The 27351-nt window shown below is 36.9% G+C and overlaps 1 protein-coding gene across 2 annotated transcripts in view; it reads left to right on the top strand.

The window, feature by feature from the left end:
* Positions 1-27351, top strand: part of FGF12 (fibroblast growth factor 12) — a 537364-nt gene that overhangs the window by 336958 nt on the left and 173055 nt on the right. For both annotated transcript variants that reach the window (XM_087861515.1, XM_045811242.2), the window contains one exon: positions 20045-20148. In XM_087861515.1, the coding sequence (XP_087717641.1) occupies positions 20045-20148 (104 nt within the window). The remainder of the gene's footprint in view (positions 1-20044; positions 20149-27351) is intronic.

The following is a 27351-nucleotide window of genomic DNA, read 5'->3' as shown; positions in this document are numbered from 1 at the left end:
AGTTCAGCATAAAGAAACATTTCAAAATGGTCTGTATCTGAGTTTCAAAAATCCGATTGGAAACTTAAAACTGTAGTCTTCCACTTATGTTTTCTATACAATACCAAACATATGATGTTTTGATACCACCACCAGCCATAAGTATATAGACACAGCCAAAGCCAACAGAAGCTCTGTATTGCTAAACTATCAACAGAAGCATGATCCACATGGTTAGTTGGGAAAAATTATCAAGTACACAAGGGATGCTGAGAAGAATTATAAGGAGGTGTTTCTCCCTAACCAGGGGCCTTCCTGGACAAGGAGTTCATCTCTTACACCCAGTAGAGCATACACATTATAGTTTTCATGGGAAAGTAAGGACTGTGCCGTATCCAATTATAGGGATATTATTTTCTTCTACTATCATCTATCCTTTAAAAATATGTCATCAATTTGTATGTGTGAAATCACACCTTTAAGTTGGAAGAAAAGAGGAAGAAACGTGTGTTATCCTGCTGATTTTCATTAAGCAAGATTATTTACATAATCTTAAGCAATAGTGTGGTAATGTTATTACTCTGACAGTGGCGTATTTTTTCAAAATCAAAATTAATATTTATCCTTAGCTTATGAATGCAGTTACTTCACTTGATATTTTTAAAGAAAGATAAAAATGCCTTTTGATTTCAATTGCTAGAAGAAGAGTAATGAACATTTGTTAGAAATTTGCTTTTGTTGACTGTGCTTTAATTTTAAAGAGTATACCTCCAGATAATATTTGTGGAAAACAGGAACAAGAACCAATTATTTCCTTGAATAGTTTACCACTCACATAAAATCACAAGGGAATAACTTTCTAAACTTTTTGTAGCCTTGACCTCTTTCCTTCTTATTAGTCTTGTATTTCTTTTCAGTCTTAGACTTCTGTCCTCATGTGTCCCTCTAGTCAATAAAGGAAAAACATGAACCATTTGAAATGATCCTTTTTCCTGGTTGCTCTGTGACTATTTATGGGCATATTTATAGGCAGTATGCATAGTGGTTAAGAATCTTATGGGAGCTACTTAACCAGGTGTATCCCTAGAAAGAGCTGAGGGCTGAGATTGTCTTTAATTTATTCTGGCTTTGTGAGGTGACCAGTGCATTGACCTTGAGCAAATCACATAAAATTTCTCATATTTAAACAGTCTCTGATTGTACAAAAATGAGAGGAACAGAGAATCTCTCAGAATTTAGAAGCCTTTCTGTTCTCATGAGGAAGGGAATGTATCTCAGAAAAACTGACTGGTGGCTTCCATTTCCCTTTTCGGAACAATACCATTTGTTCTGAAAGGTACATTACCAGCAGGAAATGTTCAATTTACAAATTCCTATGTAATATCCTCAAGGTGTGTGCAAGGATCTGGAGAGTCATGCACATAAATGATAGAGCCAGAATTTGAATCCAGGCTATCTGACTTAAAATTCTGTACCTTTCACTTCGTTATTTAACCTCTTCATATCTTAATGCCCTCATTTCTTCAGTGGGAATGATAATAGAGCTTACATCATAGGGTTGTTGTGCAGATGAAATGGGTTGTTTCATGAAAAGTACTTAAAATCGTGCCTAAAACACAGTAATTCCCAATAACCATTGTTAGTTGTTTTTGCTGTTACTATTATTATTATCTTCATCCACATGGATGAGAGAGTACTTGTTTGCAGGGAGCTTGTACGTAGATAGCCACCATTTCAACAAGTAGAATCCTTAATGGTGGCAGCTGATGTTATGTGAAAGAGTGTGGAAGTGCTGAGCTAGGGTATTGAAGAGTCAGTGGTTCATACAGTGTGTAGTCCCCAGACCGTTTCCAGCAGCAGCATCTGGGAACATTTTTGAACCTCGTGCTAGACATACTGAATTAGAACTCTGGGCTGTGTCTCTGTTTCGACAAGCTCTCTCGATGTTTCTGATGCAGTGCGGTAGGTAAGACTGGTAACTCTCCTCTGCTCCTGGGATTTGGAGTGTTCACATTTGCTGAGTAAGGCAATCTCCGTCTTGGCACTGCCACACCTACTTCTACTGGTACCTGATTCCTAATGTAATAGGGAAAGCATAGATTTGTAGGCATCCCGCAAAGCATGCTGACATTCAGACTTTGTGGTATCTCAAACATGTGTGGAATCAGTTACATTTTTTAAAGTTTTCTAGTAGCCACATTTAAAAAATTTTATTTTAATTCCAGTGTATTTAACGTACAATAGATGAATGGATAAAGAAGACACACACAATGGAATGTTTTCTTTGATTTATACCTGGAGAGAGTCAGAGCTCAATTCTAGACAGATTTATGATCAAACATAGGTTTGGGGGAATTGCACAAATGATGCAGGTAAACCTATATCTTGGACATTTTACACATGCTAATTACGTTTACTTGGAATGACTTCCCTAATCTTACCCCGTGGCTTTGTTGGTAAGCCACTCTTACCCTTTAGAACTGTTCTCAAATTTTTTCTCCTTTGTGTGAAGCCTTCTCCAGATTTCCCCGACACCTGCCACCCTTACACAACACCCCGAACTAACTCACTTCACCCGACTGTTTCTGAACGTTGTGTGTACGTTTACAGCTGCACAAGGCACATTAGACTGTCATTCCTTACCTGCATTTGTGTTTCCCCTCGTAGAGTGCGATGTCCTTATTTGCCCTTCTGTGCAGCATAGCCATGGACCGTTTCCAACACTGGAGGGCTATGGCAGATAGGTTTCAGTTAGCTGGCACACCTCACGGGGAAAAAAAAATGAATGTATTCAAATAGTGGATGTACCTGCTTTCCCCCACATTTTCCTCCTACCTGCCTCAGCCCTGAAGAGATTTGAATTTGGCATACCTCTTACTCAGTGTTGTGAAATCAAAATGACGGAATACAACTTCAAAGAACGAGTATAAAACACTTAAATATCACTAATTGTATGTCAAAGAGGCTTGGGATGTGAGTCAGATAACCTGGTGTCCAGTCCAGGTCCTGTCCCCATTTCACTGCATGTTCTTGTTTAAGCTTTCTGTTCCTTGGTTTTCTACTCTGTAAAATGAGGTGTTTGGAAAGATTATCTCCAATATCCTTGAAAATTTTGAAAGTTTAAAAGCCTATATATTGGCAATGGATTTTGGTTTTATCTTTGAAAACCTTAAAATTTTCCCTTTAAGCACATCATTAGAAAGGGCAAAATCGTAAGAGTGAATAGTACAATAGTTTGTGCAATGAATTTGAAAACTGTAGTAAATTCACTCTGACTTCAAAATATAACAGAATCTGACCACTTTCAATACCCCTATTGCCACTATGTAGACCAAGGTGCTCTCATCTTTGGACTTTTGCAATTGGCTCCTGACTGATCTTGTCACTTAAGGCTTTCCCTCTTCAATCTGTTATCCACACGGCAGCCAGAACCCAGTTACAGCATGGGTCAGATAGGTCACTTCTCTGTTCAGTCTCTTTCAACACACATCATTAAGGGTAAACGCCAAGTTCACTTTATGACCCATATGGTTTTACATAATCCTGCCCATTACCTCCTGAATGTTCCCCTTCCTTTCCTTTGACTAGTCTTCTTGCTGTTCCTCAAATACAGCAACCATGCTCTTTCCAGAAGCCCTTGGTACCAGCATTCCATGTCTTCCTAGCATGTTCTTCCTCCAAATATCTAAATAGCCACCTTCCTCGTCTTCTTCGTTCCTTTACTCAAAAGTGAAGCCTTTCCCATGGAGCCCTTTTCTGGTTAGTCTATACATTTCAATCCTTGTCTTCAACACTTCACTCTCTCTTGGCAACTTGACTTCGTTCTTCCTCCAGAACACTTGCTACTGTCTTCTATACTTACTTATTTTATTATGTCCCTCCTCCACTAAGACGTTCCCCATATATATATCACAGAATTTCCTCATTCGTACTTGCTTATGTTATTTTTTCATTAATTATATCATCCTTTAAAAACAAGATCAACTGCCTTTTGCCTTTGAGAACTTTTTCTGATTTCTTTAACTGGAAGTCCTTCTTTTTCCTCTGCATACACTGCATAAACATCTCTTAAGAATGCAGTTTCATCTGTATATGTTTATTATGTATGTGACTTATTTACTTCCTTTAGGTTATAAGTTTCTTGAGGTCATTGACTGTCTGATTTATCTCTGTGTTGGCATGTAATAAGGCCTTAATAATGGGTAATGCCTTAATAATGGCTATGGATAGGTTAATTTGTAGTAATAATAGTATAATCACACTACCATTTAAATTGGAAGGCTTAATTAGAATGAAAGCTCCACAGGGGCAGGGAGCTTTGTCTGCATGTTGCACCACTCTATCTCCAGCACCCAGTATCGTGCCCGGCACATATTAGGTTGTCCATATTCGTTGAATAAATGCATGCAAGCGAATTCTCAGAACAACTCCATCAAAAACGAATATGACTTTGTTGAACGACACCCAACTTGAAGGATTAATGCAAATTGGATCACGTTTGCATTTTGTTTTGAGAATGACAGACAATTTAAGAGACTTCAAAGGATGGATAAGGAAGTCATTTTCCATTATGAAAATAGGAAGAAAATTGAGTATGCTTCGTCTGGAAAAGTGAACTCTATAGCAATAATAGTAAAATAAGACACTCTTGCACAGTTTTAAATATATCTTCAAAGCTTTATGTGAATATATATTCATGGTGATAATTACAGAGGCATCATTTTCTGAAAGTATGTAAGTGGTACATTTACCCATGAGAGAGGGAGCCATTGCTTTTATTATTCAACCAGGACCAGGAGCTAAAGTTAAGCTTATTTTGCAGGGAACAGAAACCATACACTACGGTGCTTAAAAAGTAAGAAAAAAAGGGGGGTGGGTTTCTTGAAGTAGGAGAAAAGGGTTTAGAGTTGTGATAAATTAGAGATTGTTAAAATCTCGCTGAAAATTACCTGCTTCTGAGGCTCTGAGATGGGAAGTTGATTTGGTCAAGGTAGAGTAAGGAAAATTCAGTTCCATTATATCTCCCTCCTGTGTTCATTCCTCAATACAAATTATTGCTTCAGAGATTAAGCAGGTTTGCCTACATTCTCAAACTTAATAGAGATAGTAATTAATGACAGTGGGATTTCTTATATGTCTCTGGTTTGGTTAGGTATCTGGTTTATAGCCACCAGTTTATTAAGCATAAATCATAACTTTAGTCTCATGTGGATGGATATTTTCCAGAGCATAGTACCATGAACTATAAAAGAAGAATTACATATTTTCCCTGAGGGTTTTGGAAAAAAATGTGAATTTGAGGTATATCAGATAATAAGAGTTAATGTTCACTGAGTAATTTTATAAGTTTTATTCCTTTAAGTATCACAAGAATTCTATAAAACACGTATTATAGTCATGCCCACTTTGAAGATGAGTAAACTGAGGCATAGGGAGTTTAAATAATTAGCCCATGGTCACACAGATATTAAATGGTAAACCCAGGATTTGTACACAGCGAATTTCATTCCAGGGTTAATGCCTTTACCCACTCTACACTGAATTTCTCTTTCCTGGTTAATATTTCCTAGTGTATAATGAACATTCCCTTAAATCATACCACTACATTTTCTCAAACACTTTTTAAAAGTATTATGAAGGAAGTATGATTTACTTGTAAAATATTATGGTGGTTTATTTTGAGATGGCGTGAACACTGAACTTCAGAGGAGTTTTCTTCAATATGTTTGATACATTTACATTGTAAATTATTTTTTAAATTTATTTTATTTTTTTAAGATTTTATTTATTTATTTATTTGAGAGAGAGAAAGAGAGAGAGAGAGAGAGGGCACAAGCAGGGGGAGTGTCAGGCAGAGGGAGAGGGAGAAGCAGGCTCCCTGCTGAGCAGGGAGCCTGATGTGGGGCTTGATCCCAGGACCCGGAGATCATGACCTGAGCCTAAGGGAGACGCTTAACCAACCGAGCCACTGGGGCGCTCCTTAAAATATTTTTTATTAATAGTATTTTTTAGAAATAGTAAACGATTATACAGTAATTTTAACATTCTTAATCTGGTGGCCCGTTTCATGTATCTGACTTGGGAAATTTGAGGTGTGTAGGATGTGTGTTTGTGTGTGTGTATATATTTCCATGTATTATTCAGTAGCCTAGATAGAGTGGTACTGAGCAGGCATCCCGCCAAGATCTAGTGAGGTTGCACTTAGTACATCTGCTTTTCCTGACACTGAGACAGAGTGTGGAGCACATTCCCATGTCAAAATATGTCTGTTCAGCATTACTAAGCCCACTCCATAGTATTCTAATTGAATTTTTAAAAATATCCTAAAGAGAGCTTCTCTTTGCTTCCTCTTACTTAGATATTGGCAGAAGACATCATTTTATTGTTACTTTAGTATGTAGCGGGGATCAGTTATGATCCTTAAGGAAGCAGTGTGGTGTTGTGAATATCCCATACAATTTCAGAGACAGACAGTTATGGAAATTAACATGCATTTCCCCATTTACCAGCTGTATACACTTGGTCAATTTGCTTAGCACTTTCAAATCTTAGTTTCTCATCTGTAAAATGGGAATTACATGTAAAGACTTAAAATATATAATATCAAACTACCCTCATGGAAGAGAGTGCTTTGAAAAGTCTGAAGAAGAGAAATCTATGCTGCCTGAATTTTGGACAAGAATAATTTCTGGGAAAGTGTAGGACTGAACAGAGACGTGAAGAATTGTTAATAGGCCTTCTTGGTGCCTCATATGCAGTTTCAACACTCTGCTGGGCCCTAGACCCAGCCTTCTCGTCTTGAAGGGAATTTGATTGAAGTTGAATCTGGGAAAGATTCAACCCCACTGCACTTGGAATTTCCTTCATAGTGGGTAGAAATGAATACAGTTACACATGGTCTCTTCTGGGTCCTCTGAATCTGCTTGTGATCTCAGCAGGGTAAGTCTTATCAAGATGCAAGGGAAGATAGGCTACTTCCCACTGATGTCAAAGTCCTCTGGAACAATGGCTCCCAAATTTTTGAACATTAGAATCACCAGGATGACTTTAAAAAAATCTGATGCCCAGGTCAATAAAATCAGAATCTCTGAGGATGGGACCAAGGCGTCAGTATTTTAAAATAACAGATGATTCTGACGTGCCGTGAAGTGTAAGAACAGTGACTTCTCCTAGAACATTGCTTCTTGTACTGTAGTGGGCATCAGAATCACCTGGAGGGCTTGATAAACTACTGGTTTTGGGGCCCTTACTCCCAGAATTTCTGAATCAGTAGGTCTGGAAGAAGGGCTGAATGTTTGTATTTCTAACAAGTTCATAAGACCACACTTTGAGAACCACTGCGCCCGAACAGTGCTTCTTGAATCTCAGGTGCCTAGTAATCATTTGGGAATCTTGTGAACATGCAAATTGATTCAGGAGGCCTTGGTGGGCCCGAGATTCTGCCTTTCCTGTAAGCTGCAGGAGATTGGTCTACTGACTGGTAAGGTTCGATAAGCAACAACATCATCTGGGAGCTGGTTAGAACTACCCCCAGACCTACTGAATATGAAATTGCTTTTTAGCAGTGCTGCACATTGGAATCACATGAGGAATTTAAAAAAATATCGATACCTATATTCAATCCCAGAGACTTTTATTTAGTTGGTATGGGAGTGGCCAAGGTAAATCAGAATTTAAAAGCAAACAAACAAAACTCCCAGAAGGTAGTAATATGCAGCGAAAAACTTGGGACAGAGTTATACAATAAGATATTATTGTTAAGTACCCTGCAAATCATTGCTGTCCTTTTATGGAATGTTCCTTGATATCATATCATAAAACAAGCTGGAGATGACAAACAGCCCCTCCTGGGTCCACAGCAGACATCACTAAATTCTTTTGTTTTGTTTAGACATCACTAAAGTTTTACAACAGTCATCGTGGCCTAACTTCAAATATCTTCTTAAGACACAGTTCTGGGAGGCTACGACAGAATGACTGGAGTTTCCCATATGCCTGCTGTATGCAGACTTCATCTTCATTAGCACCAACATATTGAGGGAGACGTGTGTTCTAGTTACTAAGTTATGAATATGATTCCCATACAATTCCTGCTTTCTAGCTGCTCCTAGAATGGCAGATGAAGTTGAGATTGAACCTTTATGTAAAATAAAACGTAATAATGCCAGGTAGAACTGGTACTGCCAAGTGATTAGGGAAAAAAATAAATCACTAGATATCAGAGATGGAAGAGAGCTCCAAAAGCAATAGTGCTCAGAGAAAGTGGACTTTAAACAGCCTTGAAGAATAGGAACAAAATATATAAGCTAAGATCAGGAGAACTTCATTTCAGATGAAGAGGCACAGAATTACCAAGTGGAGAAAGCTCCTTCCATCTTGGGGACAAATTAACTGACTAATGGGTCTAGCAAGGAAATTATGTGGAGGTATCACAGGACCATGTTTCAGAGTGCTTACCTGGCACCTGGGAAGTTTACACTTTTATATTTTAGGACACGGGGAACCAATGAATGTTACTGAGCAATTGCAATCGAATGATAGATGAGATGTACTTTGGAAAAATTTTGTATGTAGGGACAATAGGAGAAATGAGTGGAAACATTTTGAAGTATAGAATACTGATCCTCTTATTTTTCAAATTCTTTTTTCCTCCTCCATTTCTAAAAAAAAAAGTCTTACCACATTTATTTCTATAGATCCACTTAATATTTTTGGAATGAAGCAGAAATATAATTTATATTTACATATTATACCATATCATAGATATTTTATAGTATATACATGTATATTAATCATGATGAGTAAATATAACATTTCCGTGTCAGTGTCAGTATAACTTGAGTGGAATTATGAATGTTTCCTTGTGGCTTTTTCACTGACTTCCCACTATTTAAATGTAATTGCTCATCAGTATTGTGTGCACAAATTTTCAGAAGTGCTTTCTTGTTTTGGTAGTTAATGATAATGAAGTGCAAAGCTTTGGTTGTGCATATCTAAACCATCTCAAGCAAGTAAGCTTTTGTTGTCTGTGTGTAATTTTAACTAAGAGGAACTAAAGGTTTTGTACTTTCTGAGTGGGAAATTTCTGCTTGGCTGACAAATTCTTTTTAAGGCTTCCAAATGTATTTATTATAGTTCCATTTTTTCCCTCACTTCCTTTACAGCTATTTAGATTGTTGTTACTAGAAATTCTCTTTTATTTCTCAACAGCAACACTATTTTATAGCCTTATGGCCACTAGAACCTAGGTTCACATCCTAGTCCTTTCTTGGCTGTCTTCATGACCTTGGGAAAACCACATCTTCGAGATTCAGTGCCCTCATCCGATGATTGCAGAGTCCACATATGGAGTTATTTTTTTCTATTTTATAGACTTTCACCACTATGACTGCAGGTACCAAGTCTGTCTTTTACGTCAGTGTATTACAAGTGCCTAGCACAGTGTCTGGAGTATATGTGATGAATTAATGAATAAACCTAATAGGCTGTAGTGTCAATTTTGGCAACTTAGTGTTTGATGGAAGATTTGTGAAAGATGTAAATCTAAAACCTTTGAAATATGAAAGATTTCTTGGAGGATGTTTCTGCCCTTTGATCTGGACTGACACCTGTGCTGTTCCGAGCTCTTCATGTGGACCATAAGACAAGTCTGATGTGTAAGACAAAGTGGCTGCAGAGGATGAGTGATGATGGGCATTTGCTTTTATTATCGATGGTGACATGCTTCATTTTTCATCTTAAGAAAAAGAATCACATTGAATTGACTGGTTAATTATGCAAGTTTTTGAACACTTCTGAAGTAACACAGGAAAGGTTCTATGATACTATCAGGTTTAAAAACCAGTGGCAGAATTTCTGCCAGAGTTAAGGCAACATTTCTACTAGCTTCTGCCCAAGAAAGGGATCATGCTGTTGTTTATTTTCACTATGTTGAAAATTCACAATATTTGCTATCGGCCAATGCTTAGAAAAACAATATTAAGTCTCTAAGCCCCAAACCACTCATCAGTTCCAGATGTCGGTAAATTTAGGGGAGAAAATAAATCAGACAATTGGATTATTTGACCAAGTGTTTATAAGGTAAGGCATCAGACTGAAAGCACTGAATCACATACCCTAAAGTATGTTGATTTTTATATTGTTTTCATTGTTTTATTTTAAATACATAGTTATATTTGCTCACTGAATCTTAAATATGTAAGATGAAATATGTTGCTTTTTTTTCTGCCATGATATCTTAAGAACCTTAAGATATGAGATAATGATGACCCAAGCGTCCCTTACCCCCCACCCATTGAGAAAGCTCTAGCTACATCAGTAATGATACTTTGTACTTTACTTTTATAGTTTAACAAGTATTTAAAAAGTATTATCTTAACTCATCATCATACCAAGTCAGTGAAACATTCAGAGTGGACACGAAGGCTCAGTGAGGTTACATTACTTCTAGTCACCAAGGTCACAAAGCTGTTAAATGGTAGAACTACAGCTCATGACTGAGACCTGTATCCTCCAAGTTCAGTCTTCATCCTACTCTTGTTTCCTTAAAAGCTAAAGTAGGGACTCTCATATCTTTCCCTTAAATTCTGGAAGGAAAGCTATTTTAGAAAGTTAAGCTCAATGACCACAATTGTTTAAGCTTCTACTGTGCAATGTACCTTGGATGAAAAAAAATGTATTTCATGTTCTCGAAAAATTCCTTGTTTGCTCGGAGATTCAGGCAAACATATAAATATGAAAAAGCAATGTGGTAAGTGTTGTGTAATGGTGTGGAATTAGAATGAGGCAGCGATTAATTTGCCTGAGTGAATACTCCATTGTACCATAATTTTTATGACCACTTTTGTGTTGGAGGAGTTAAGAGCCCAGACTATCTATCTCTTCTTAGATTGTTGACTATTCTATAAGATTTTCCTATTGAAAATGAAGAGGGGGTAGAATTGACCTCAGTAAATGATAAATAAAGGCCAGAAATAAATATTATTTTCATGACTAATGAAAAACCAATTGAGTGACATAAATATTACTATAAATACTATAATTACAAATGTTATTACAGGAGACTATAGGATTATAAGGAAAAATAACCTAGTGCCAACTTGATTTTATGTTCAGATTTTTGTAGGATATGATATTATTCACACTGTAATGAAGTATCTTTATTGAGAACATTTTGGTGGGTAGGAAATGATAATTTTCAAGACAATCTAATATTCAGAGTACACAGATTATAAACCCAAATATCTCTATTCTCTCTCATTATCTTCCACTGTAAATTTAACTTCGGTTTTTAGTGTGTCATGGAATGCATGTTTTCCATTGCCTATTCTTCAGGTTCAACCCAGAATTTGGAAACACGACATATGCTCTTTTATACCTGTTCACTATTGCAAGCAATAAGGAAGCCGTCCTTACAAGTTGCTTGGGAAGATACCAGATTTACCTGTTGTAAAGAAGAGTTCATAATGAGCTCATAATTTTTTCTCCCTCCTTTCTCTTTCTTTTCCTCTCTTCCTCTTCTCCTTCTCCTTTGCATCTTCATTGGTTGTCATGGTAAATGCTGTCTGATGTGCTTTGGATTGACTGCTACCTTTTTTTTTGTCATGGGAATTGTTTGTGTGGATAACAGTCAGGTAGAAATTAAGTTGGATAAGAACGCAGCACTTTTACAAGGTCCAGTATAATTTTATAAGAAGTCTAATATCTTGATTGTAACAGATTTCCCCAAACTCTTCCTTTCTTCTTCTTTCCTTCTAAAACCTGCTTCAGCATTCACACACACTAGCCCCATGCATCCTGTGCTTTTGCTCTCTCAAACTTTGTGTCATGTAAATTTTCTGGCTTTCCCTTTAGATTCCATATTTAAATATATTCTACATGTGGTAAATATTGTCAGTTTTTTCCTTGTATGCTTAATTTCTTGCATGCTTTTCTTGCATGCTTAATTTTCTTGGATGCTGGAAATACAACCAAGAAAAGCTATGCATAAGGAAGCTTAAAAAAAAACCACTGCTGATTCATTTGTTTATTTGGCAAATATTGGATAGTGGCTTGTGAGACCAGGATGCTATATGCTAGGCAACAAGGATAATAATAACAGTTTCCAGGGCTTTCGAGTTGCCCACAGAATAGTAGGAACCTCAGGAAGGATTACAGGTGAAGGTTTATCCTCCAGGGACCACATCTGTTGGCTCCATCACTATTTCCCTGTCCTAAGCACGACATGTGGCATATACTAAGTGCTCAACAGATATTTATGGAAAGAATGCATAGTTTTTGAATCAGAGACGTGATAGAGATACTTACAAGATATCGTATGAGAGTTCACATGGCTAAGGCTATGGAATCATACCCTAAAGTTTAGGATGACAATTTTCATTCCCTTCTTTATTCACTTGGTACCCAAAAAAGAAGTTAGGACTTTTTATACCCTGAAATAAAGCCAAGTAGTGAGATACTTATTTTAAAAGTGACATTTTACATGTCAGAATGCCTAGCATGATTCCTGAAGAAAAGTAGGCATTCCATGAATATAATCTTTTTAGGTTTTCCTTCCTCATGTGTTACTTTTCTTTCATCCTCTCCTGCCACTTAAATTTCAACCTGAGACTGACTGAAATTTTGTAGGTCCTAAAACTTATGCAATTTTAGGTATTCCCTTAGAAAATTAAGTGAGAAAATAAGTCACAAAAGATCAAATTTTAAAAAGCTGAAAGCTATCACAAAGATGATAAGATCTAGGGAAAGTTAGTATTTTAATTAATTACTTGATGGATGCAAGTCTATACATTTCTCTTCCCTTATTTTTGTGTATAACCTTTGAACATCTTTTCATATGACAACAATCTTGTAATTATTTCCTGAAAAAAAATCATTCAGTCTTTCTTGTAGCATAATTTATCAAAAATTATCCTTTATAATTTTATTTCAATTTATTAAAGTTTATTTTAGTTTCGCAGCTCATCATTGGTAATATCATGTACATGTTAAGGATTGTTACCAATATGAGAATTTTTGGTTATATGATATCAGGGCATTTCAAATCCGTCCCTTCCGTCCCCCAGTCAATAACTTTTGCTAGTCATTACAGTATTACAATAATGCTGTATGCCAGCAATCCCATAGCCTCCATGTCATGCAACAGCAGTGTTTATGTCTCATCTGTCTGGGGTGGTTGACAAGTAGCTCTGTAGATCTTGTCTCGGTTACGTATCTGGAGGTCAGCTATCTGTCAGTTGACCTAGAATTGCCTTGGCTGGATTACTGAGGCCACTTTGTGAAGCTCTAAGTATCTTTCATCCTCTTCCTGGCACCAGCGGGTTAGTCTGTGCATGTTCTTAATGCAAAGGCAGAGGCAAAATGAGCAATGGGAAAAAATGAGCTCTTTTTCAGACTCTGCTTGCATTTGCTAACATCCTCTTGGCCAGAGCAAGTCATGTGGTTGAGCCCCGTGTCAAGGGATAGGGCAGAATATCCTTCTAGAGCATTACAAATTTATATGGCAAAGCATATAAATGCAAGGAAAAGTAGAGAACTGAGTGTATCAATGCAATTCATCTACTCGATTTTTTTTTTTACCATTTTCCTTCATTACTTAAAACACACACACACACACACACACATGGTTCTCTTCAGGTGTATTTAACATACAAAAAACCCCAAATCTGTACGTATTCGATGTATACAGTTTGTTGAGTTTTGATATATGTATGCCTTCAAGAAGCCATTACTACAATCAAGGTAATAAACATACCATCAATTCCAAAATTTTCTTTGTGCCCCTTTGCTTTTCCTTTTTTTTTTTTTTTTTTTTTTTGTGAGAACACTTAACATGAGATCCACTCTTGACATATTTTTTTTAAGTGCACAATTTAGTATTGTTAACTGTAGGCACCGTGTTGTACAGCAGATCGCGGGAACTTACGCATTTTGCATAACTGAAACTTTATATCCTTTGAATAAGAACTACCCATTGGCCCCTCCTTCTAGCTCCTGGCAACCTCCATTCTACTGTCTGCTGTCATGAGTTTAATTATTTTAGATACACCATGTTAGTGGAATAATGCAGTGGAGTAATGCTAGGACTAGCTTATTTCACTTAGCACAATGTCCTCCTGATTTGTATGTACTACATTGTCTTTTTCCAATGAGCCGTCCATGGACATTTAAATTATTTGTATATCTTTACTATTGTAAATAATGCTGCAATGAACATTGGAGAGCGTATATGTTTTTGAGATCCTGATTTCAACTTTTTTCATATATCCCAGGAGTGGGATTGCTAGATCGTATGGTGGTTCTGTATTTAAATTTTGAGGAACCTCCATACTATTTTTTATATTGCCTGTACCATTCTACATTCCCATCAGTAGTATACAAAGTTCCCAATTTCTCCACATCCTTGTCAACACTATCTATCTATCTATCTATCTATCTATCTATCTATCTATCTATCTATCAAGAGTGGCCATTTGAACAGGTATGAGGTGGTATCTCATCATAGTTTTAATTTGCATTCCCTGGTGAGTAATGATGTTAAACATTTTTCATGTACCTATTGGTCATTTGTATATTGTCTTTGGAGATGTGTCTGTTCAAGTCTTTTGGTGGTTTTTTAATTGGGTTATTTGGGTTTTTGCTGTTGAGTTGTAGAAGTTACTTTATATGTAAGATATTAACACCTTATCAGTTATACAGTTTGCAGATATTTTTTCCCCATTTTGCAGGTTACCTTTTAATTCAGTTGATTGTTTCCTTTGCTTTGCAGAGGGTTTTTGGTTTGATGTAGTCCCACTTGTCTAGTTTTGCTTTTGTTGCGCACTTCTGGTGTTATATGCAAGAAATCACTGGAGAGACCAACGCCAACAAATTTTCCCTATTTTCTTCTGGGAATTTTATAGTTTCAGGTCTTATGTTTGGATTTCTAATCCATTTTGAGTTATTTTTGTGTGTAGTATAAAATAGGGGTCCAATTTCATTCTTTTGGATGTTGATATCCAGTTTTTCTAGCACCATTTGTTGAAGAAACTATCCTTTCCCCTCGTTACTCTTTTCAAACCATTTTTCCATGTGGTTTGGTGATTGAGTTTCATATGGATCCCAAGAATACCAATTCCATCATTTCACTTTTCAAAATACAAGAGTTAGATTTACGTAAAGGTTTAGAATGAGATATTCCTTTAGGAAAGGACAAGATTGAGAAAATGCCTGAATATCGGATTCAGTGCTTGTACTCTCTTTGGCTTATAATGGTAGTCTTCAGCAAATGTTTACTGGGATCCTGAATAGAAATAGAATATATACTACTCTGTTTATTCTCTCAATCTGTCTCTTTCTCTCTGTTTCTGTCTCTGTCTCTCTTTTTTTTTTTCTTCCCTCGCTCCTTTTCCCCATATTATATAAGTGTGTCTTAGATGAGATATTTGTTTGGAGAGCTCACAGTCTACCTGTGGTTAGGACAGAAACATGTTTTGGGTTTGTTTTTTTTTAAAGGAAGAAAATTATAAATTGTGGTGAAAATTGCCTAGATTCAGGACAAGGGCAGCTTAGAAGTGAGAGAAAGCATTGATATTTGGTGTGTCATTCCAAGCATGGCAGGGGTTTCAATATGAAGCTACAACAAGAAGAACATTCCAACCACAGAGAATGTAGTAAGCAAAAATATGGGGTTAAAAGTAGGAAGAGGGTGATCAAATTACTAGAACCAGTAAATACATATATTAGAAGGAATAGTATCATGTAGCAGAAATGTATGCTGTGTGTATATATAACTGTTACGATCAGGCTGAGATGTTTTTAAGTGTTTAATTTCTTTTTTGTCTTAAAAAAAAGCACTTTTATTCCAATAAGAAAACCACAAATTCTGGAAATGTGTCTTTTCATGACTCTTATGATCAATAACATTTATTGAATATAAAATATGTATGTATAACTGGGGTAGAAATTATAGAGACCCACCCTCAGAACTCTTTCATTTTAGGGATGGAGACAGATGTGTAAATAAATGGTTATAATACCATGTTCCAAATGCTCTTACAGAGATCTACCGATGAATTACGCAATCATAGAAAAGGAGACAGCCATCTCAAAAGGGTTTGGGTAGGACTCATGGTGCGACTGAATAGTGAAGACAGGTTTTTCAAAAAGAGAGAACAAAAGAAAAGAAACTTTAGCCTCATTAAAGATCAAGGGGAACTTAGGAAATGGGAAAATTCTATAACGTCCGTTATGGTGAATGGAATGAGTAGCCGGTGATCAACTTCCAAATGCCATTTGAAGCCAGATTGCAAAGGGTGCTGAGTGTCAGGGTGGAGACTTCGTGCAGTCCCTGGAGGTTGTAAGCAGGGGAATGGCCTGATGAGATGCAAGGGGCCTGAACAATGGTGTGGCCCGCTTACTAGGAGTTCAAGGCCTGTGGCTTGGCCGGGGGGAGAGGAAGACTGGAGGAGTTCTTGTGAGTAGCAAAGGACTCCTGTGAGCTAGAGCCTGTGTGCTACAATGAAGAGAAATAACAGATAAGGGTACATCATTTGCCACGTTTCAAGATTTTAGGAGGCAGGTGCAGACCCTCCCAGGGAGAGTAGTTTTTAACTTTTACCACTAAGAAGTTTCATTCCAAAATGTTTACTGATTTTTTTTTTAACGGACTCGCTAAATCTCCTAAAGCATACCATGTAAAAGCCATTATCACTTTCCCATTCGTGTATGACTTTCGCAGCTTCTTGCTTTTGTCCCTGCCTAGCTTTAGTAATTTTCACGCTCTCCTCAGGTATGAACGGCTTTAGAGTTGCTTTGTTATAGCTGTTTCAGCCAAATGGACCAATGTTCTTAGCATTTGTCCTGGGAAATCTTTAGGTTAGAAAGATATTCTGCACAATTTTGGATTTCACTGTTCTTTTTTATAAGAATTGTCGTGGAACTTGATACTTTCCAGTAGTTGCATTTATTTACCATGTAGAAGCATCTTACATTTAGTTGATACCTTACATATTAACTCTGCTTTCTTTAACAATCTCTATCAGCTAGGATTAGGGTTGGCTCTGCATTACACAGACTAAAATAACAAGGCCTTATCTTTCTCACATAAAAGCCAGACCCAGGTAATTGAATGCTGGCCTGGTGCCATTGCCCTACAATGTCCTCAGAGACCCAGCTCCTTCCAGCTCACCTGTCACTGCTCCCTTGGGGGTAGCCCTTGTTTTCATGGTCTCAGGTGATCCAGCCGCCACCCGCACCCCCCCCCCCATCCCAGTCCAAACAGCAGTAACACAGAGGGTTGAGAAGAGGGTAAAGGGAACCTAGAAGCTAAGGAAAGAGTCTTCAAATATACAGAGACCTTTCTGCCAGCATCTCATTGGCCATTACTGAGTCCATAACCACAGCCAGCTGCGTGATATGTAGAGAAATGTAGCTAAGCAGTCTGACTTTGTGAAAAAACAAGAATGGATACTAGGGGAAATTAAAACGGAAGAAGGAGGACACACAATATTTTAGGCAGATAGCCATATGAGAGAGCCTAAAAACCTTTGTTCAGGTGCAGTTTCATTTGGGTTACCTCTCTGAACCTGTTTGTCCTTCTAAAAATTAGGATAATCATTCTGTCCTAAATGGTCCATAGTGCTGGTGGTTGAGGGTCAAATACAATGATGAATTGAAGCATTTTGAAAATTAAGTGTTGCACAAAAATAAAGTATTTATTTTTTTAAAGTATTAAGCGATCTTCTGAATATTAACCAATAGATATTAGTGAGACTATGTCAGTTGTTACATCAGACCTTATGGAACCTTATTTGACAAGCAAAAGAATCATAGATTAATGACAAAGAACTCTAATATCCAGAGAACACCTCTCTGTTTATGAAACACTTTCAAGCATATGATAATGCATTTGATTCTTCTGTAAACACTATGCAGTAAGGATTATTATGTTCATTTTACAGATGGGAAAATTAAAGCAGAGGTTAAATGAATGGCTCCAAGCCAGGTAGCTTCTGAGTGGTGAGTTTAGAAACTATGTTGTCTGCAAATCTCACACTTTTTTTGTAGTCTGTTGCTCGAATCTTTATGCGTCACGCGTCTTGTTTTCCATTTGGCAAAGTTTAGATCTCTAAGATTAGAGTGACAGACATTCAGATATTTATCCCTATTTTATCTACATGGTGTTCATTCCCATTTCTCCCTAGTATGAATCAAATCCAATTTACCGGTCCCTTTCTGTACACATCATTCTCTTCCAGAACCACCTAAAGTCCTGTGCCACCAAAATGTTTTTCCTGTACTTGGCTTACCCAAATTCGGCCCTTTCTTTAAGTGTCAGCCTGGGTCCCATCTTCCATGTGAGACATTTCCTGAATATTTCAGGCCACACAGATCTTCCATTTTCCTGAACTTCTGTAACATAGAGAATATATATAGAATGCATATATTATATTTAATTATAGAAAAAAATTATACACTGTATCAGATTATTCCATATGTCTTAGCTTTCTCTCCCCAACTAGACTTTAAGGTCTTGTACTTCTTAAGTTATTTCAGTAGCACAAGGACAGTGGTAAGAACGTAGGAACAACAAAACCAGTTCAGATTCAAATGGAGCTAGCTAAGAATTCTTGAGCATCTCCTAAGATCTAATCACAACTTTCATGACAAATGAGGAAACACGTTCAAAGAGGCAGAGACTGGTCCAGTGTCAAGCACATCTAGGAATTAAAACATGCTATAGTGAACCTTTGGTCTCAGGCTTGATCCTCTACACTATCAACTGAACATTTGACTAGAAGCCAAATACTCTGTGTGTGTGTGTGTGTGTGTGTGTGTGTGGTTTAGCTTACCATCCCAAGTTGAGAGAAACCGAGAATAATCAGGCATTCCAAGTAGCCCTTGGGTGGATTTTCATACATTTTACATTCAAAACTAAGAAGATGACCAGAACTGATGGACATTTTATCAGTTGAAAAGAGGGATAAGAACTTCCAACTAAACCAGGATGTTAAAGTGACCTACAGATACATGCTCTTATGAATGCAGCTGTGAACTCTTTAGTCCATAGCCATGTTGTCATCTGTAGAGCCTGTATGATTACTTTCTTCTCTTATGTAATTAGAATTCTTTCAGGGAAGGGGCAATGTTTCATGCTTATGCTCATTTTATAATTGCACCAGTAACTAGAGTAGTCCTAGGGATATAATTCATAAAAATGCATTGTTGGAAGAAAAATAGATTATCTTCTTGTTTTTCTGTCGGGTATTCGAGTACCTTCTCCAAGTAGACATGTAGACTGTTGAATATCTTCAGAGATGGGCCACCCAAATATTTAAAGACTACAAGCAGGTTCCCATTTCATCCTAGGATATTGAATTAAATTTAACAAGTTAATTTTTAATGGTTTTAGTGGTTTTGTGCATGTCTATATAGATATGTGTGTATATATATATATATTCTGAGATATAAAATATATCAATTAGAGCTTAAGCTATCAATTATTGATCGATCTATTTATATAACTACATTTACATGTAGAAGAATTGAACTATAAAAAGAAATGCTCTCATTCCACCAAGGTAGCTAAGAATAAGCCAGTGATTTTTATCTTTATCTTCTGTATTCAAGACAATGTTTAGGAGCACAGGGAAAAATCTGAAAATGAGACGCTCTGGCATAGGTTATAAAAATCACATTTTATTATTACTTATGTCCACAATTATGTTTTCTACTGTTGAGAATGTTTTGGTTCGAATTATTTATTTGTTTGAAAAAAAACTTATTACACTGTTTGAGTATGTGCTCATTTTGTGAAACAAAACTGTGGGGCCCATATAGACCTTCTAATGGAATGTAACCCCTTTACTACAAATGAGTTTATGGGATGTACCTGGGGTCATATAGGTAATTAAAGGTGGTGCAGAGACAAGAAGCCAGTTCTCCTCATCTCCTCAGTCTCCCTGTCTCTCCCTACTAACTTCAATTCATAGTTTTTAATTCTCAAAAGAGTCATCTTAAGAAGCAGGATGATTTATTCAAAAGGTCACTGATTCTTTCCTCTCTGTCTTCTTTTTTTCCTCTCTAGCCCTCTTCAATCTAATTCCTGTGGGCCTGCGTGTGGTGGCTATCCAAGGGGTGAAGGCCAGCCTCTATGTGGCCATGAACGGTGAAGGCTATCTCTACAGCTCAGTGAGTACCTTGTAAAGCGTGTGTGTGTGTGTGTGCGTGTGCTTGTGTGCCCACGTAACCTGGCATTGAGACCTAGTGAAGTAACCAGTATTTTAGGGAAGAAAATGAGAAGTTGAAGTCATTTAAGATTTTTCTAAATATGTCAGGATTTTATTAAGATTTTTACAATTTACAATGTAAAGAATCATGCCCTCTTGAGAAAGAGCTTGTTACTCACTATACAATACCAATTCTCTTCGTCTGGCTTCTCCTTCTAGAGGATAAGTCAAGCTTTCGAATGTTACCTTTCTTTTTAATTCAAGAGGTAAAACGTTTTTCTTTCCTCCTGTTACTTCTCCTTTAAGCACATGGTTTAAGAAGTTAAATTCTTCAGTTTGTCTGGGAGTCTTCTCTGTCTTGTTGTGGAGAAAAAACTTTCAGAATAGGTTGTGTTTTGTTTGTATTTAACCGATCTGTTCGGTACCGAATACATCAGGCTCCTGTCATAACCGGTCACTTCAAAGACCGGTGAATTTATGGAACGAGCTCTGAATTAGGGGCTGGATATTTGAGTTTTATTTACATTTCAGTTACTATTTCTCTTTGGGCGAGTTACCTCCCCTCTTTGGCTGAATTTCTGGACCTGTAACAGAGTGTGTTGGACACCATGTTACTTAACATCTCTTTTCAACCTTAAACTGACAAAATTCGGTAGCACCAGTGGCTACGTTATGAGCACTGCCATATTTTAAAGTAGTTGACTCTTGTCTGATGCCTGTTGGACCCTCGAGATAATAATTTATGCACTGGGAGAGTGTGGCTGCACTGGATCTCATGTATATGTATAATTTCTGTTCTCTCATAAGGGAATATGCTATTTGTAGTCCATGAAGAGATATCCTTGAAAATCATGGTTAAAGATTTCCACCCTTACTTTCTATGATCTCAGTAAATAGCATAGTTATTCAGGAAGTTCACTTATGCCTATTAGATTCTAAATTGACTATTAAATAGCTTTTATTAAACTCTTTTCATATTCAGTTAAATGAATCTCTGCTATACTATGCTTGCTTTTTAGTGATATGTCTGTCATTCATATTAGGATTTTTTAAGTTACTCTTTTATTCCTGAGCATATTCAGATATGCATTTAAATTCATATACTAGATGTGTACATGCACATTTTTTTCAACCGTTCTATTCGGTATAACACAGATAAATACATTTTGGTTAAAAGGAAAATGAGCTTTCATTCTTAATGTGCCATAATTCTAACAGTTCTTAATGTCCGCTTATTGTGAGTCTGTGTTTTAAATCTAAGAATTAAAATAAGCAAAGAAAAAGATTGTTTTTTTGAGTAATTCCAATTAGTTAAGCTTTAAAAAAAAAGTTTTGGGGCACCTTGGGCTCAGGTCATGATCTCAGGATTGTGGGATCAAGCCCCACATCCCATATCGGGCTCGGCTCACTGCTCAGCAAGGAGGCTGCTTCTCCCTCTGCCCCTCCACCTCCCCATGTTGATGCAAATGGTGGGTATTCATCTTTTCTAATAACTGAGTAATATTCATTGTATATATGTACCACACCTTCTTTATCCAGTCATCCGTTGAAGGGCATCACGGCTCCTTCCACAGTTTGGCTATTGTGGACATTGCCGCTATGAACATTGGGGTGCATGTGCCCCTTCTTTTCACTACATCTGTATCTTTGGGGTAAATACCTAGTACTGCAATTGCTGGGTCATAGGGTAGCTCTATTTTTAACATCTTGAGGAACCTCCATACTAATATCCAGAGTGATTGTACCAGCTTCCATTCCCACCAACAATGTAAGAGCGTTCCCCTTTCTCCACATCCTCGCCGACATTTGTTGTTTTCTGCCTTGTTAATTTTTGCCATTCTAACTGGTGTAAGGTAGTATCTCATTGTGGTTTTGATTTGTATTTCCCTGATGGCTGGTGATGTTGAACATTTTTTCATGTGCCTATAAGCCAGTTGCACGTCTTCTTTGGAGAAGTGTCTGTTGATGTCTTCTGCCCATTTTTTGACGGGATTATTTGGTTTTTGGGTGTTGAGTTTGAGAAGCTCTTTATCTATCTTGGATACCAGCCCTTTATCTGTAATGTCATTTGCAAATATCTTCTCCCATTCCATGTGTTCCCTCTTAGTTTTGTTGACTGTTTCCTTTGCTGTGCAGAAGCTTTTTATCTTGATGAAGTCCTAAAAGTTCATTTTTGCTTTTATTTCCCTTGCCTTTGGAGATGTGTCTTGAAAGAAATTGCTGTGGCCAATGTCGAAGAGGTACTGCCTATGTTCTCCTCTAGGATTTTGATGAATTCCTGTCTCCCATTGAGGTCTTTTATCCATTTTGAGTTTATCTTTATGTATGGTGTAAGAGAATGGTCTAGTTTCATTCTTCTGTATGTAGCTGTCCAGTTTTCCCAGCACCACTTATTGAAGAGACTCTTTTTTCCACTGGATATTTTTTCCTGATTTGTCAAAGATTAGTTGACCATAGAGTTGAGGGTCCATTTCTGGAGTCTCTGTTCTGTTTAATTTTAAACGGTGGGCACAGGCCTGAAGATATTGTTTTAAGACTAGAGAAGGCTGATACTAGGGGAGGCAAACCTGAAAGACAAGAGAGCAAGGCTCCATCACTTCTGTAGTACTGAGTCCCTCTGTACGGCATGCCTCAGCAGGAGAGCACCAGCACATCCAGGGGCTCCGTGGTCAGTTAAAAGCAGGCTGTTAACATAGGCTTTCTTGAGGTGTTTTTGGTGTATATTAAGACGAGGTTTTCTTTTAAAAAGCAGTTTCCTACTTCATGTTAAATAGTGTGGTTAGGCACACCAATGGAGGCCATAGCCAGTATATGGCAGGGACGGGGCGTTGGCATGTGCCTGGGGGCAAACCCAGCTGGTCCTAAAGAAGCTACTTAGAGTCCAAATGGTATCATTTATCTAGTGTCATTCACCTGGTTTGTGTCCATTTTTAAACTGGGAATGAATTCCGTTGGACATCTGATTTCTCCCCCTCACCAGGAGGCGGGAGAATGGGAAAGATGGAGTGAGTGCTGGGTAGCATAGAGTTAAAATTTTAAGATCCATTCTGAAAAATCTGTGTTTTAATAGTGGAGTTTAATTCATGTGCATTTAATGAGATTGCTGATGCATCTGAATTTGTTTTTACCATTGTAGTTTGTATTTTTTTTCTTTTGCTTCCAATGTTCTTTTTTTATTTCCTTGGTTTGACACTTTTTTTCTATTCTGTTTTTATTCTTTTGCTAGTTTATAAATGTAGGTTATAATTCTATGTCTTTAGTGATTTACCCTTATTTTTTTTAACATGCATATATAAGTATATAGTCTGCTAAATATTTTATTTTGTGTTTCTGTCCTCCTTCCCCAAAGCTGGTTGACCTTGGGATGTTGCCTTATCTAGTAAACACCACCATAGTTCTCACCAATTTGATTAGTGACACTTTAAAAGAAAATCATATGCGTGATTACTTATTATTCTATAGCTAATAGTTAAATTTACCAATCTTTAAAATAATTTTTATGCATATATTTTTTTGTTTTGTGTGCATATCAAATTTAGCCCCTGTGAAATTTATTTTTCTTCTAAAAGAAATCTTTGTTTTGAGTTGGAGGGTCTGTAGGTGGTGAATTCGTTTTTGTCCTGGTGTCCATGACAATGTCTTCTTTTCACTTTCACTCTTGAATTATAGTTCAGATAATTTTATGATTCCAGTAGACCTGTACTTTTTCCAGCACTTTGAAAATTATATTCCATTGGTTTCTGACATCTGTTGTTGACTATGAGAAGTTTGCTCAGTTGGATATTCTTTCCTTTGTAGGTAACTATATGGAAAACAATTTCCTTTTTGTGTTTCATGTTTTACACATCCAACTATAATACCTGTTGTGAATCTATCGCAATTTATCTTGTTAGAAATTCAGAGTGTACTTTTATTTTTATTTTTTTAAAGATTTTATTTTATTTATTCGACAGAGATAGAGACAGCCAGCGAGAGAGGGAACACAAGCAGGGGGAGTGGGAGAGGAAGAAGCAGGCTCATAGCAGAGGAGCCTGATGTGGGGCTCGATCCCATAACGCCGGGATCACGCCCTGAGCCGAAGGCAGACGCTCAACCGCTGTGCCACCCAGGCGCCCCCAGAGTGTACTTTTAATCTGAAGATTCATATTTTGTCCATTCTGGGAAACTTTAACTCTTAACCCGTGTACATTTTATTTCTCTATTTTGATGCTGATAATGCTCAAAATGACTTACGTTAGAAGCTCAGATTCATCTACTTTAGAATTATTGCCAGCTAGTTTGTGATTTCAATCACTGTGTTTTTGATTTTTGGATGTCCAGTGGTTTCTGGGTAATATCCATCTAATTTTGATTGATTTCTTCCTGTTTTTACTATCTAGCTCTTTTTATGGAAAGTTACTAACTCATTTATCTCTCTGAGCATTCTTATAATACTTCGTCAGACTTTCCTGTAAGTTTCATTTCTTTGGTAATGAATTCATGTTTTTAATCATTGATTTTGTTGGCTATCATTTTTAGAATTAGGTTGAAATTATCTTAGAATTTAAAATTAGTTCTCCATGTGTTTGAAATTTTGGTCTGCAGGAACATTTCTCTCCCCTTCCCTGCCCCACCTCATGATCTTCTTCCTCTGAGCTCTGCCCTCACTTTCTAGTTTGTTGTTGTTGTTGTTGTTGCTGCTGCTATCCAGCCTCCAGTGGTCCCAGTTTAGCATAAGATGTTAGAGTCATTGCAAGGTTCCTATCCTAGGGTAACATTGGGGTTAGGGAAGGGAGCCTGGGCTAGGTCTAGTTCCTCTGACTGTGAGGCTGTGTCTGTCACTAGATCTTGTCTAAAGTAGTATCAACATTTTTATTTTAGCCTTTTTACAGTTGGAGCAGGAAAACTATCACAGCCACTGGTGTGAGCAGGTAGGCTGGTTCCAGTTCCCGTCCTGCATAGAGGGATTTTATTCCCATTGACTTGACCAGAGTGGAACTCTGGGACACAGCACCAATGTCAAGATATGGAGCTTGTAGCTCCAACCTACAAAATCCTTCATTTCCATTCCACAGGGGTGCTCGTTTCCATTCCACAGGGATGCTCAGCTTGCTTTGAACCTGGCTATGTCATTTAGATCTTACATTTTTATATTTTATTCATCGCTGCTATCTGTTTGGAGCAGAGTGGGTGCAACATAGTCTAAACTCATGCCTTTTTTCTCTCTTTTTTAAGTTATAGTAAAAAACACATAAAATTTACCATTGTAACCAGTTTTAAGTGTTACATTACAGTAGCGTTAACTATATGCACATTGTTGTGCAACAGATCTCTAGAAATTTTTCATCTTGCAAAACTGAAATTCCGTGCCCATAAACAACAATTCTCTCCGCCCTCTCTTCAGCTTCTGGCAAACACCATTCTACTTTCAGTTTCTGAGTTTGACTGCTTTAGATATCTCATATATGTGGAATCATGTAGTATTTATCTTTTTGTGCTTGGCTTATTTCACTTAGTGTAATGTCTTCGAGGTTCATCTATGTTGTAGCGTCTGAAAAAATTTCCTTCTTTTTAATTTTTTGGGAAGTCTCCATACTGTTTCCCATAGCAGCTGTATCATTTTGTATTCCTAACAGCAGTGTATAAGGGTTTCAATTTTTCCATATTGTTGCCAACATTTGTTATTTCCTTCTTCTTTCTTTCTTTCTTTCTTTCTTTCTTTCTTTCTTTCTTTCTTTCTTTGTTAGTGGTCATACTAGCAGATACAAGGTGATATCTCATTGTAGTTTTGACTTGCATTTCCCTTGGATTAATGATGCTAAGCACTTTTCGTGTACATGTTGGCCATTTGCATGTCTTTGGAGAAATGTCTATTTGAGTCCTTTGCCCATTTCTAAATGTGTTTTTTGGCTGTTAAGTTATAAGAGTTCTTTATATATGAATATGAACTCCTTATCAGATATATGGTTGGCAAATATTTTTTCCTGTTCTGTAGGTTACTTTTTCCCTTTGTTGATTGTTTTCTTTGCTGTGCAGAAACTTTGATGTAATCCCACTTATCTATTTTTACATTTGTTGCCTGTGAATTTGGTTTCATATCCAATGAATCATTGCCAAGTTCAATGTCATGAAGTTTTTCTCCTATGTTTTCTTCTAGGAATTTTATAATTTTAGGTATTACATTTAGGTTTTTAATCCATTTTGAGTTAAATTTTGCATACAGTATAAGGTAAGGGTCCGCTTTTATATATTTATTTTTTTGCATACAGATACCCAGTTTTTCCAACACCATACATCAAAGAGACTATCGTTTCCCCATTGTGTAGTCTTGGCACCCTTGCCAAAGATCACTGGACCATATTTGTGAGAGTTTATTTCTGAGTTCTCTATTTTGTTTCATTCATCTATATGTCTGTCTTTATGCTAGTACTAAAATTTTTGATTACTGTAGGTTTGTAAGATGTTTTAAAATCAGGAGGTGTGAGTCTTCCACCTTTTTTGTTGTTGTTGTTAATCAAAATTGTTTTGACTATTCAGAATCCTGTGAGGTTCCATGTGGATTTGAGGATTTTTTTTTCCCATTCCTGAAAAAAAAATGCCATTGGGATTTATAGGGATTACTTTGAATCTGGAGGTTGTTTTGAGTAATATGGCTACTTTGGCAATATTAAATCTCTCAATCCATAAACACAGATGTCTTTCCATTTATTTGTTTTTTTCCTTAATTTCTTTCAGCAATGTTTTGTAGTTTTCAGTGTATAGTTCTTTTGCCCCCTTGATTAAGTTTGTATTTATTGTGCCATTTTGAAAGGAAGCCCAAAATAATTTTAATGGCTTTAAGTGATACTTTTTTTGGTAAAGTAGAGTAAATAAAAGTTCTAGAAGGCATCACTTTCTCACACAAAAGAAGCTCACAAATGCTAGAAACTTCTGTTCCTGAAACACCTTCTTCAGTAGTTCAGGAAACACTGCTGTGTCACAATCTGTTGAGACAGATTTTCCTACAAATTTTACCTTATTCAGATAGTGCCCTTAATTTTAAAATTTTTGCTATTTAACCGGTTGTAACTGACTTGAGTTTTAATATTGTTTGGTGTTTCAATCTCTTTGAGGTTTACAAGATTTTGAAAAAGCTTGTAAAACAGCCTAAATTTTGTCATATTATCACAATGCTTAAAGGCATTTG

Source organism: Ursus americanus, chromosome 4, assembly GCF_024610735.1.
Source record: "Ursus americanus isolate L20-20 chromosome 4, mUrsAme1.1.p, whole genome shotgun sequence".
In the NCBI taxonomy this organism is placed as follows: domain Eukaryota; kingdom Metazoa; phylum Chordata; class Mammalia; order Carnivora; family Ursidae; genus Ursus; species Ursus americanus.
Note: the sequence above shows the minus strand (reverse complement) of the source record. Positions and strands in the feature narration are given on the sequence as shown.